The sequence below is a fragment of the Dermacentor silvarum genome, chromosome 1, assembly GCF_013339745.2.
Source record: "Dermacentor silvarum isolate Dsil-2018 chromosome 1, BIME_Dsil_1.4, whole genome shotgun sequence".
Lineage (NCBI taxonomy): Eukaryota > Metazoa > Arthropoda > Arachnida > Ixodida > Ixodidae > Dermacentor > Dermacentor silvarum.
Window position 1 is genome coordinate 56182673 of NC_051154.1, and position 13993 is coordinate 56196665.

General features: G+C 41.5%; 1 protein-coding gene across 5 annotated transcripts; it reads right to left on the minus strand.

Moving 5' to 3' along the window:
- Positions 1 to 235: 235 nt before the first annotated feature.
- Positions 236 to 13624, minus strand: LOC119463647 (uncharacterized). Of its 5 annotated transcripts, none has more exons than XR_007467240.1 (4): positions 12792 to 13624; positions 10399 to 10495; positions 3088 to 3301; positions 236 to 426 (listed from the first exon to the last, which is right to left on the minus strand). XR_007467240.1 is itself a non-coding variant. In XM_037724473.2 (3 exons), exons 1-3 carry the CDS (start codon positions 12906 to 12908, stop codon positions 278 to 280), a joined length of 480 nt encoding a protein of 159 aa, XP_037580401.1. In that variant the 5' UTR covers positions 12909 to 13619; the 3' UTR covers positions 236 to 277. The 5 variants fall into 5 exon arrangements, 1 of the variants encoding a protein (XP_037580401.1); XR_005194375.2 differs by having other exon boundaries at positions 10395 to 10495; positions 12792 to 13619; XR_005194376.2 differs by having other exon boundaries at positions 10395 to 10476; positions 12792 to 13618.
- Between the last annotated feature and the right edge of the window lie 369 nt (positions 13625 to 13993).

Sequence of the window (13993 nt, forward strand, 5' to 3'; positions counted from 1 at the left end):
CGGAATTCTGGGCGACGGTGGCACGCTGGGTGGGATGCTGGGTATAACAGTGGGCACATCAGGTCAAATGCAAGTTGTGTAATGAATGGTAGGAGCAGCCATTGCACTTGGGAAGCTCGCGATGGGCTATCTTCATGCGTGCTTGAGTCTTGCAAAGTGTGCAGTCTGTATCTACATGTGGCCAGGTATGCCGCTACATTTTCATGCCATAAGGAATCAATATATAGCACCATAATATGTTCCATATCTTCACACTTTATTGAAAAAATGCAATAGGTTAAGGCGATTCACGTCTTCCACACTCGCTTGCCCTCGCACCCGCTTCTGTGAAGCTCCAAAGGTGCTTCCTTACAGAAGCAAGGCGGTGCTCTGAAGGTGGTGCTGGTGGCCCCATCGGATGTTCCCAGATGTACTTCTCCAGGCAGTCTAAAAGAAGAGTGCAATAAATATAGAATTAAATTGTTTTTGAAACCATTTGTAGTAATAAGTGAATGAAGGAAATCTGCTGCAAAAGATTTAACAAGTTTCAAATAATACAATGCCGCATATATTACACACAAATATGCTACCCAGCGCACATGGCAGAGCAGCTTTATTTGCAGTGAGAATGCACACACATGCATCACACTGTTTTGCTGAGTTGCATGGGATTTTAGTAGGTGTTTGCCAAAGCCACGCCTCTTCTCATCAGGAAGTTGGCTTTACTGCAAAGTTAAGTCATACGGCAGCTGCATTCGAAGCCCCGTCAGAAGGACTTATTGCGTCCAATTTCACATAATTTGTCTGCTCTTCAAGCACCCAAATTTCTGTCAGATTTCGAGAGCCACGACTTGGCTAGACTCTAATGCAAGGGTGGCTGAACGGGGGAGTGTTGATAAAGTTTCATCTTAGGTTAGCAGCGCGACGATCTACATGGAAGCGAGAGAAGGGATAGGAAAGAGCACTGACTTACAACAATTTTATTGCGCACATAACCAAGGTTTAAATACCACGCTAAGGTACAAAAGAAAAAACAGAAAGGTAGCACATGTTCAGGACTCAGCTTCCAACATATGATATGCGAATCATGTGGTTAAATATTGCATTTCTTTATCACACAGTGACAATGAAGGGGTACTGACGCAGCACTCCCCAGATTTGTGAATTTCGAGCGCTTCAATAATTTCTCTAGTATGTTTGTTTTTGTTGTGACTGACAATTTGTGTGCTATCAAATAAGGGTTTGCAACGGTGGTCTCTGCAGTGAATACTGAGATGACCAGAAACGGAGTCGAAAACATCATTATTATGCTTCTTTAATCGTTCATTGAGACAGCGTCCCGTCTGACCAATGTATTTGCGGCCGCAGGATAGAGGAATGTTGTAAGCAACACCTACAGCGCACGTGACAAAACGGTTGTTATGGTTGGTTCTGTAGCAATTTTTTCTTTCTTTAGGATTACAGTTGACCTGCCTGCATAAGAGAGCCAGCTTATGTGGTGCCGAAAACACAACATCAACACCAGCACGCCGACCAACTTTCTTGAGATTATGGGACGTGTGGATGTAAGGGATGACGGTGACTCTCTTCCTGGAAGTGGCAGAATCTGGGTTGGCTAGCTTTTTCTTGCTTTTGCAAGCTTCCGGCTACTACGTCAGCAGACTGCCCGGGTAGCCCGATTGCTCAAGTCTCCGGGCCTGTTTCCTGAAACTGGTTCCCATTAAGTGGTGACAGGACTTTGAAAAGGTATTAGTGAAGCATAGGCTAACGATTCCTTGCTTGATGAGCTTTGAATGGGCTGAGTTAAAAGGTAAAAGAGCTTTGCAAGCTCTGGGTTTATACATACAGCACAGCTGGTTGTTCCTAAAAATTTTTAGGGCTCACGTCACTCAAGCTCACGTCAAGGGCTCAAAATTCACAAATCTGGAGAGTGTTGTGTCAGTGCCCCTTCATTGTCACTGTGTGATAAGGAAGTGCAATATTTAATCACGATTGCATATTGTATGTTGGAAGCTGAGTCCTGAACACGTGCTTTCTGTTTTTCCTTTTGAGCCTTCGCGTGGTATTTAAACCTTGGTTATGTGCGCAATAAAATTGTAAGTCAGCGCTCTTTCCTATCCCTTTTCTCGCTTCCATGTAGATCGTCGCGCTGCTAACCTAAGATGTCTCTAACGCATGCAGGAGACCTGCAAGGTGCTAGCTCTGTCATCTGCTACCGTTAGCCTGTTGCTAGCAGCCTGTATCTCATGCAGTAGGCGAGGAAGTGGGTCGTAACTTTAGCATTAGCCATGTAGGCATAAAATTTTTTTATGTACAAGCCGTAGTCATGGCTGGTTTCCATGCTTTATTTAGCTGCAATGATGGCAAACAATGTTTTAGTGTTCTTTTAAAACCCCATATAGCTTCCTTGCTAAGCTAGCCTACAACTTCAACGTAAAAAAACCTAAGGAAGCATCTTAAAATACAGAGCAATCTCTTATGCTCGTTTGTTCCTAAAAACCATTTTAGCAGCTAACGGTATTTGCAGCAGACAAGATGGCAGTACAAGAGTTACCGGCACTTCATTCATAAAACAATTGAAACTGCGCAGAAAAACAAGGCGTTACAGCCACACTATGTTGTCATCCGTTCTAATCCAGGCTGGCCGCGAGTTCTAGAACTCTGCATAATGCCCAGCACCTTGGTTTTTTAGGGCACTGATGACAGGCATGAAAATTTATAGGAAGCTTCACACAGGTCATGCTTAACTATCCATGTCATAGCGTACATGCCACTAATGTGGGAGGTGTTTTCTTTGTGTAGTAATTTTTTCCTCATTTTTATGCTCAAATAAGGCACATGTAGCCACCTGACTTTCTTGATTGCTTGTCATTGAAACCGATTATAGGGGAAACTGCGGACAACTTTCGCAAGAAACCAATATCTCGAAAATATCCTATGCTGCTTTGACAGTGCATATATACGGCTTAAGAAAAAGACACATGTATAGGCACTCGCATCATTCTTTCTTTGGCATTACTTTTCATTGTGTGTACATCAACGTTAACTCATCCAGATAACTTTCAGATATACAGTCAAGTTTCTTAAATGAGGTGAATGTTCACTTACTCTTCACAGCAGCCACTTTCTCTGGTCTTGCCAGAAGCTTCCCAGATGCACCAGAGATAGTCCGGCAGGCCTGCCCAGTCTGGCTTCTTTCCCCAGCTTGTGTTGGTGTCCACAGGTGCTGTGCCAGACCTAATGCGCACTTGGCTTCAGAGGTACACTTTAGTATGTAATGCCACTTGTTGAGTGGCATCACAAATCCTACACCAATCTGTACCTGCAACAGATAGAAAGTATATTTTTCTCTGACAAGTAATCGTAACACTAAAACACACTTGCATAAAACAATATTGTATAGGTTAGGTCCTTTCATTTCTGATAAAACCCCATAATTTCCCATTTCTGCACCTCGAACAAGCGTTATAAAAATCGGGTTAAACCCACTCTTACCACGAAATTAACCTTTCTGTAAAGGATAACAATACCATGCAAGTGTTACTAAACTAATAAAGTTTCCCCATCTTGTGGGCAGCAAGCAGTCATATTTTATACAGTTTAACCTTGCAATAAGGGAATTGATGGACAAAGCAAAAAATAGGTTCAAATAAGCGCAGTACCACACAGAGAACAGTGCAAGAACGAGTGCCATCGTAGCCTCCGAGATTACAAGCAGTGTCACACTGAGAACAGAGCACACGTGACCTCAGAGAGCATGTGCGCCAGTCTCCAAAGGCCACCACCATTATACACTGCACGGCCTCGTTCTGAAGCACACTGAAGAAATGCCTTGAAAGCATGATTACCCTTGCATGGTTGAAAAAGAGTGAATTTCCTTGTGGCTTCTGAAATACACGTGCAGCACTCGCTCATCTTTGCAGTTATATCTTCGTCATGACTAAACTGGAGCAGAGGATGCGCCAAGTCCCGTCGCAATTGCAAACTTCAGAACTTGGTGTGCACCCTCCTTTTACTGCGATCGGATTTGACATGTTTGTTTTAACAGTACGGTGCTATTGAATATCTTCATTATATGTGGACGCAGCTTGAACAGGCATGGTCAGAAAATCAGAAATGCAATAAAATGCGGCCATTTTAAACCAATAGTTCGTTATATCGGCGATTGTTATAAGCGAGAACTGTAGTGTACATGAACGTAAGCTGTGAGAATTTTTTGACAGCGCTCCAGTAATAGCACAAGTAAGGGCATTTCATAAACCACTGATAAGCCATCACTGTTTCTCACTCCTTCGCTACACTCATTACACGTGCCCTCATACTACACTATAAAGTGCAGCTAAAGCTACGAATTGCATTGCACAGCAGAAGTAAGGTTCCTCCATTGTATGCCCCTAATCACTTTCCCGATGAAGATAGCTAAATGGAACCTTCAGAAAAGCTTCAGTGTTGCACAATGGGTGGCCCCCCTCCGGCATTTTCAGAACACAAAATTGGCTCTCGTCATGTTGGCCCTGTCGTTCCTCGATTGACTGGTTGACAGCTTTTACTCCTCACGCTGAGGTCACCTGGAGCACCCTGTTGACAGTGTGATGCACGGAGGCAGTGCCAGAAAGGCCAGGAGAGCAGTACATAATTTTTTTTAAATTTGTGGCATTCCCGCAGGCACATAGCACTGCCGCATTTACCGGACTATGGTTATGGCATTGTCTACATCATGCGCACATTTCTTTGAAATATCAACTATGTCAGATGTTATGTTTAGGGGCCCTTTAAGAAATTTTCTTCATTTATATCTAGGCCGTCATATTTCACCAAGGCTTTCTAAATAAACCTCTAGTTTAGACAGCAACAATTTTATGTTGTTTCCTTAGTCCTTGATTTTCTGTGCTGCTCACAATGCATCATTTCCAATCAATGTCATTGTGTTTTACTGTTCAAACACCATATGTTTTTTTTGATAAGCTGACCTGCAATACATCTTCAATGTAGAGAAGCCTAAGGAAGCATCTAAAAATAAAACAAAGCAATCTGTTATGCTCGTTTGTTTCTAATAAACATATTCTTGCAGCAAATGGAATTTGTGGGAGACTGTTTGTGGGTGTAAAAACAAGAGTTACTGGCAGTTAGATTTATAAAGAAATTGAAAGTGCTCAGAAAGGAAAAGGCTAGTTACAGTCACACTGTATAGTCATCCGCTCTAATCCAAGCTGGAGGCGAGTGCTGAAACTTTGTATGATGCCTCAGTGCCTTGCCTTTTTTTGGCGTCGACAACAGGCATCATTCTGCCTGTCTCTCAGTCTGTCTACCTGTTCAAGGTAAGCAGACTGAGAGCCTTCATAAAATGAGTGCATAGCTTATGAAGAATGCAAGCTGGTATCCAGGTAGCGTAAGTGGCCTTGGAGTGCATTGAGATGATGATGAGGTCACTAAAATTCAAGTCGAAGGCAGAAATACAGATCAACATAGTGAAACAAAAATGTGGCTTTCATACCCAATAATAACAGCATTTCCCACGGTTTAAAGACAGGTGCAGTGAAATATGAATTAGACATGTTTTGACAAATAAGATTACCTGAACATATGCTGCAGTTGAGATTAGAGCAAACAGTACTGCTGGCTCTGGAAGATTTTGTGTAGCAAACACACAATATGTTCGGTCTCTGCCATCTAATAGTAGCTCATAAAGAGTCGTGTGCTTTTCGTGACTCCGTACATGGGTCAAACAGGGTGCTGTGTCAACACAAGGCGAAGAGAACATCCGAGTTCTGTGAAGGTTACTGTGTACTCACCTTACAATTTTGGAGTGATTGTGGGTGTTTACCCATTTTCGTGGACAGATTACATACACACTCAAGGACTGGGTAACCTCTGAAATAGTGGTGGCGTCGACGCTACCCCCCTTGCATTTATTTTTGTGCTAGGAAACTCATGTTTTTTTAAGAGCATGACACTGCATTGTTAATACTGTTTCCATCAATTACACTTCTGTCATGTGCTATTTTCTGTACTCATGCAGAGAAATTTTGAAAGGTTGGAACGGTGGTGTGTATATGCAGCAGAAAGTTTTCTATCAAAATTTAGTTGGCAGTTAAGCACGCATCCTATGGTTCTTAATTTTCTGCTGTTTTCTCTAGTGGTGTGGCAGCACAATGGAATGCTACCAGTTAGCTCCATGTTTTATTTTAATAAATGATAAACACAATTACTATGTGGCATTGTAAGAACAACATGGATACATTTGCAGTTTACATAAAATATTTTCTTGTAAAGTACAGAATCACACAAGAGCTGTACTAAATTATAGTAAGCTCTTCAATATTTTCACAAGCCCCCAATATGCACCGCCAACTCAAATTATGCAACACCTCAAGATGAATTCCACAGCTCACTTGTTTCAAGTCATACTGAGTGCATCCCGTGGATGTTAGTAAGAAAAAAAGTTGGGCAAGTCACATCTGTAACTACTGAAAATGTGATGCTGAGTCTTACTGTGAGAAGTCACTAAGTATATCCAAGCTGCATATATCTGCCTTCACGACTGAACATAAAAACAAATGCAGATATGATAATGGGCAGTTAAGCTTGTATTATCCTTTTGCTTTTATTGTAACCTCCCTAAGCTTGTGAACATTTATGGCATGTTGACAGCACCTATGATGCTGCTCACAGCTGTGATGCAAATTAATAAATAGGGATTAATTGTTAGGTGCTGCCTTTAACCCACACAGAAATAGGGAAGCTCGAGTATATGGCAGTAAGATGGAACAAACTGTGACAGCTAATATGATGTAAACATTAGTAAATGACTGCTACCCATACAAAGACAATTTCTTCCTTGCAAGGCTACTTTGTTTGGTAGTTAGGCTATAGGCAAGATATTGCTGAATGAACGCTTCTTCATGGCTGTCATCAAATAACATGATGTTAATGCCAAGCGCTGAAGAAGTTTTTTTGTATTGTGCATGCTTGGTAAATGCAGCACACTAAGTTCATACAAGCAAAAGCTTCCAGGATGCTGCATTTTTGTGGCAGCAGCAGGCACGCTTTTAGTTACCACACATTTGGCAGCAAGATTATCATAACCAAGCTATTCTTTATGTTAGAAAAGTAAACATTACATTGTACACTTTTAAAAGGCACAATTCTCTCAAAATGTGGTTACCCGAAGCTCACAAGAACCACTGCATTCAATACAATTACATTTCCACGCTGCATAACAGCAAGCTAGGAGTAGCACTAAACTCCATTGTTAACGAAATCCCTGTAATGTTCCTTAATGAACTCTGTCCAACACTATTGTCTCAATTATTCAGCACAAACTATAGCCAAGTCCTACAAGGCTAGGTAATTCTTCTAATGGTTCCATAGAAACTGAATTTTCGAGTTACCTATTCTAATTATTGCAATCAACAGCAGCACGGTTCTTGTTATAGTAGAACACCTAAATAGTGCACCATGCTTCCTAGACTAGACGAAATTTTTATGACTGCAACAAAAATCAAATAAAACCAAGAGTTATCTTTAAAAATTTCCATCATCAACACAACTACACACAGCTATAAATATGTCCTTATCAAGCCATCTCCGCATAAGACTTGACGTGTGGCTCAGCCCAACTGAATTGCTTATCTATTGCAAAAAGGAAACAATACAAATTAGACATCTAATTAAATAGTAGACTATTGCACCTCACAAATGTCTTTTCACTGAAATGCCAGCTTCCGTCGGCAACTGATTTTACACATTTGTGCAAACGTAAAGGGTCCAAGAAATTACTTTGGAAGAAGGCCCCTTCTGTAAGCCAGGGAAGAACTCTCATAAGTAGGGCAGAATTCTGCTGTTATCTGAGCTGAATAAAAGTACTAGGCTGTCTATGTGACTTCTACAGCAATGTTTCCACAGGGGCTGTATGAATGATCTTAGGTATAAACTTTGAGATGGCTAACCTTTTCAAACTCGACATGCAGTGGTAACAATATTTGCAATGACTGTTTAAAGCACAGAGAAAATGGTTTCCCTAATGAACTAAGACCACACTGTGAAAGTAGCTAAAGCTGTTTCCCCCACCAAGGTAAATTACAGAAGCACAGTTGATTGGCACCATGAAAAACCTTATAAAAACAGAATGTTAAGCAAGCTGCACATGATTTAACTGGAAGCTTTGCAAGGACAATGAAGAAACATATCAAATGTTGTGTGTGCTTCCTGGTTTGTTGAGTTAGCAATTCGAGGCCCATTCGAATATGTGATCAGTTTGCTTTCTGCCAGTTTGTATGTATGAGTAGGTAGTAGTATAGTATTGCCTATTTTTGTTCTTTATGTGACAGGTACACATAATTGTTTTGTCTGTGTCTTCTTTGTTTAACATTGCACATGTACATTTTCCCTTGGCTTTTTTCTGCTCTGTGCAGTAAAAGTGTAGCAGAACTATGGTATGCTCTAGTATCAACAACTTGATTTCTGCAAGTTCATTCACCTTGATGGCACAATGAAGCAGCACAATGGGACAAGAAAACAATCAAAACAGGACTAACGCTAACTGTCAACTAAACTTCATTTGGTGCAAAAATGCCCGTGTGCTTGCGTTGTAGTGCACGTTAAAGAACCCTAGGTGGTCAAAATTAATCCGGAGCCCTCCACTACGGCGTGCCTCATAATCAGAACTGGTTTTGGCACGTAAAACCCCAGAAATAAGGAATGCCATCGTCTTAGAGTCATGTCGAAAACCACAAAGAAAACCCGATAGATTGACAGGCATGTGGAAAGGTGGCACTACAGTTACAAGTGTTTATCGATATATACCATCCGTTCATTTTGATCAGCTTATTGAAACCACACTGACACACTTGTCTATGACTTTTGTTATCCAGTGTACCTCTAAGCTTCTCCTTTTTTGGTTTTTGCATTTTTCAGAAACCTGGCGCTACTAAACAGTGGAGTGCATGTGCATTTATTACAAGAGCTGCTAAATGGCTAGCGAAACTAGGGAATGTTAATGACAGAGCGAGACAGCCCAAAAACAATGTAAAAATGGGTATGGTAGCCATTTAGCTGCCCTTTAATAAATGCAATTGTGGTCCACTGTTTAATAGCACCAGGTTCCTGAAAAATCTCAAAGCGAAACAAATTAATTGTAACAATATATTGTATAGCAACAGCCAAAGATGTGTGCCAGGACGGCATAACTTTGTCTACAAAAAAGATGTTATTTCAGGTCAAACACTTGTACCTGTAGTGCCTTCTGTGAGCATGCCAGACAATACAGCTGGTTTTCTTCATTGCTTTTGGCATTATCATAAGCGATCAGTGTTTCTTCTAAAAAAGTTGTGATGTGACCACAATTTAGTTGTCTCTTCACATGTGTCAAAGATTACATTAACAAAAAAAATTATATTTGGACTGGCTGGTATAAATTCATGGCACCTTGGCACCAAGTTGAACACAATAAGAGGAATATCTTATTGTGGTCCACTTCTGATGCAAAACACAATGAAAGATTGCAGGTGTAGGTGCACAGGCATTTTATGCCTCAGAAAGCATTAAATTTCTATGTGCCTGCCAGTGAAACCTTCATTTATACTACACCTATCAATAGTCTAGCATTTATTTGAGATATCACCGAATAGTCAAGAGACTGACAATGCCACGGGACAATGTACAGCCATATGTAACACTCAAAGCAACAACAGCAAAAAATAGTGTGAGCCACACCTACTTCTAGCTTTGCAATAAGTAACAATTTCATTGACTCTTGGAAAAGCATACATAATATTTACTGTACAGGACAATGAGGCACACATAACAGATGGAAGTTACTGACAAAAGCGTATGAATTTTATTTCTTGAGTTTACTCAGTTATAGCATAAATTGAAATGAGAACAGGAATGAATATTTGTTACGCATAATGACATGGATATGCAACATGTAATCGCACTGTAGCTGGTTTCTAAGCATGAAGTAGTCTCAAGTGCATGTTTTGGAGTCTAAATTAGACTGTTACAAGTGCAGCTAAACCTGGAAATGAAGCATTTTCAAGTAGTTTCAGAATTGGTTGCATTTCAATTTTCATGGTAGATATATTCTGTGCATTCAGTAAGTTTTTCATTACAAATCAGTACTTGTGCCTGTTCTCTTGTTTCAGGAAAATTTTTAAACTGCGTGAAGACAAGCCATGAACAGAAACATTAAAGCTCACACACGTTTCTGTTCAGGTTGTGTCTTTTTTGCGCAGTTTATAAATTTTTGCTGAATCTATGAACCGACTAGCCCAACAACATGCCTTACTTCCCTTTATGCATCACAGTTGCCATTCATTCAGCCCGACCACACGAGACGTCACACTGAAATTCCAGAAATCTATTTTACGACTATGATAATGACAAAATGATTTAACAACAAAGCCTAGACTTACCTACTTATATGTCTCTTCACTCAGCCATAGGTCAGTGCTGCTCACAGATATTAATCATTAGCATCATCTGCAGAGGAAGAGGCTGAAAAAAAACAGGTTTTCTGAAAGTACAGAAATACAGAACGGGCTCTGAAACTATGTCGAGTGACACAACAGATGCTAGTCAATTTAGTGGTTATTCGATACAAAAGGATAGTTTCACACAGACAACTGTTACACTGAATAAGAGATGACACTGTGACAAACAGAAGGACTATTTTAGCACTTGTGCGTTATCTACCAATCAGCTGATATGTTTATTATGAGCAAATACAGACAGAAAGGACCCCTACTGATCCCACTAATGAGGTGCACCTACTGACACATTAAAGTAGCTACTCCACAGTATGAGATTTCAGGAAGGAAATGTGTTTCTGAAGTTATTGAGGCGTTACCTGAAGTGTAATAAATGTACAATAAATTTTTATTCACAGTGACAGTTCAAAGAATCTCCTAAGCCACCTTTGGTATTATGCATGTTGAATTTCTTGAACTTTTCGGAAATTTGCAGTTTTTTTTCAGTATTTATGCTTTCCACAGGTCTGTTTACGTCCGACAAAGTAGTACCAGCTACAGCATGCTTTCTCTGAGTGTGGCAGTAGTGATGTGTTATGCCAAGGCAATTCCAGCTGACCTGCCTTGGATTTAAAGCGGTTTAATTCAAAAAACAATTATGGGGTTTTTACATGGTACAACCAGCATCTGATTATCAAGCACACCGTAGTGGGGGACTCGGGAATAATTTGGACCCCCTGAGGTTCTTTTAACGGGCACCTAAATCTAAGTGCACGGGTGTTTTCTACATTTTCCCCCCACCGAAATGTGGCCGCCGTAGCCGGGATTTCATCCCGCGGCCTCGTGCTTAGCAGCCCAACACTATAGCCACTAAGCAACCACGTCAAGTGGTGGTTTAATTCTAAGCATGCTTGACCACATACATAATGCCTAACCACACATATAATGTGCGACAAGTTCTAAATCACACAACTCTGCCCACTTTCTCGCTCCATGCAGGTGAAAATTCAAATTCACGACACTACTATCAGAGGAAGTAGAGCAGGTGCTTTATAATTCCTGCCAGTAATCTGCAGATTTGCAGTCATTATTTCACTCTAAGAACAAGCGAAATGCATGTAAATGGTTTCTGGATGAACCCATCGCCACATAAAGAAAGCAACAGACGTCTTCCACAATCTACGTAGTGCACACATTAGGCAACTAATAATCTCAAGCTCAGGTGTACCTTCAAGGCATGGGCACACATGCAGTGCAGGAAGCTTACTGCCCATTCGAAGCCAACATGTCCCATATTTAAAAAAACGATTTGATATAAAATATGCAATTGGAACATTATTGCATCTTCCATATTGACAGTATTATGAAATGCCTTTGGACCTGTTGCACAGAATCGAAATTTTCACATTCAAACACAGTCTCTCTAATAATAATAATAATAAAAAAATAATGCTTGTACAAATCAGTGCATACATTTATTAAGAAAGAAATGGCAACTGTTAAACAGTGTTCCGCCGATAACCACTGCAAACCACCACTCAGGCTCACAAGCCAACAACTTGCCATAGCATTTGTCCGAGACTTCTTGTAAAATGAACAAAAAACTACTACGCAAATAGAACGAGAACACAGCTGTGTATTTCAGGCACAGTTTTCTTGCAGTCCTGTACAAACTACCTGGGTTTAACAGCCCTTTTCAGTGAAAATGAAATCGGCAAAAACGTAATTACAGAGAAGCATTTTCTGTAACTGCATAAATCCGCCGAGAATATTGTAATATGAAGTCCTCTCAATATATACATCAGCAATCAACTTCCTTGTCATGCTACACAAATAACCTTTTAAATCTATTCCTTAAACGCCGATAATTAAAAGTGCAAGCGTGCACGTTTATCGCGGCTCCGTACAAACAAAATGCGCCGCAAAACAAACACTTCTAAATGCAACGTACAGTATCGACTCCCGGTTCCCCGAACCCCGCCCCGCGGTGGCTGCAGATATTTTTTTTTAGCGCTGTAGCTCAGACGTATTCATACCGAGGTTTCGGCTTCGTTACGAGTCAATACAGCATTTAATACAAACCGCAAATTTAAAATGCACGGAGATCATCTTGCCGGCGGAATATTTTTGCGTCTAATGCTGGGAAAATTTTACGAGTGGTAGTGCGCACGTATTATCTCACTACCAGCGCTATGTATTAGTAGCGACTAATCTCCACAAACGCAAGCAGATTCAACGCCACTGCAACCGCATTCGGTACCACGTTGTTCAATTTCCAGGGAAACAATGCATAGAGCAATGATAACGCGCAACGTAAGAAGGATAGCATGCACGGCTACCTACCTTTGGCACGAAAAACACGCGTCCGTCCGTCTTGTGGCGATGTGCCGCGCTGCCGATTGCCGGGCGTCCGTTGGTCTCGGGGCAATGTGCCGACTTCCCGATGTGCCCGCAAAGCATTTCTCCTGGCCACAGAGCGCGTTGTGGAGAAGGAACCTCGGCACTGCTGTTTACTGTTGTGCGGAAGCATTTGAAGACGGTATCTTCCAAGACTACGAATCACGTCCGTCCGCAAATCAAACAAAGGGATCCCCGAGGTTGTGTTGCTGTAGGTTGCCGTTGAATTAGTTCCTCGCGTATGACGCATCATATCCGGCCCAGAAGTTCCTCCTTCGTGCCGTTGTCAGATGGGAAGGGGACTTGGCACCCGTAGGTACCACGCCCCAGAGCGTTCATGTACTCAACAACCCAGCATCGTTCGGTACATTGACCCCGGCACCCCCCCCTACCCGGGCTGACTGGGTGGGGGGCTTTGGTTTGGGCCAACGGTCCTTCCCGGACAAGGGGGCCGCTGTGGAGTGGCGCACACTGTGCACACCGTGTTCCTCCTTCGTTAATGAGCGCAATATAAAAGCGACATCACGACGTAGCACAAGAAAAAGTCACTAAACGACGACTGCATTACCACAGAGACACGCACGCACCACAACACGACGCCATGTCTGTAAACAGCGATAGTGGTGACACTACGGCCGCGGTGCCTGAACAGGTTTCAGTTTCGATTTAAAAATATCACCTGCTAATTCACTTTTGTGAATGGTGTCAGGAATTGCTCCGAATAATGCTCTAACGCTCCAACATGTAAAGGCAACTTGATATCTTAGTGTATCGGAGCACCATGCAATATTGATTGAACACTATGCAATCAATATTGGAGGGGTGGAGGGGTTATTTTGGTATCCAGATTCAGTCCGAACTGTAGGCTTTCGTTACTAAATTTTTGTTTATTTTGGCGTTTTCTAACTCCAGTTCTCGTGCATTTTGCGTAAGTTTTGCTCGAACCTTTTGGCTGTGAGTTAAACGCTTACAGCCAGACTTAAAATCCTCTTTCTAAATCTAAACGAGCGAGAGAGCCGCCAGCCTTTCTTGTAGGGTCCTGAATATTTCGCAGAGCCTGTTCGAAAAAAAGATATTGCGCTCACCACTGCACCCTTCTTGCTCAAATTTTGCAGAATGATCGCATGTTGAGTCTTCTTCGTTTAGTA

Excerpts from the sequence above, each read along its gene's own strand:
- LOC119463647 (XM_037724473.2), bottom strand. The coding sequence starts at position 12,908 with ATGCTTTGCGGGCACATCGGGAAGTCGGCACATTGCCCCGAGACCAAC. Across the intron at positions 3,302-12,791 it reads GCGTGTTTTTCGTGCCAAAG|GTACAGATTGGTGTAGGATT; the intron begins GTAGGTAGCCGT and ends TATCTGTTGCAG. Across the intron at positions 427-3,087 it reads GAAAGTGGCTGCTGTGAAGA|ACTGCCTGGAGAAGTACATC; the intron begins GTAAGTGAACAT and ends CTCTTCTTTTAG.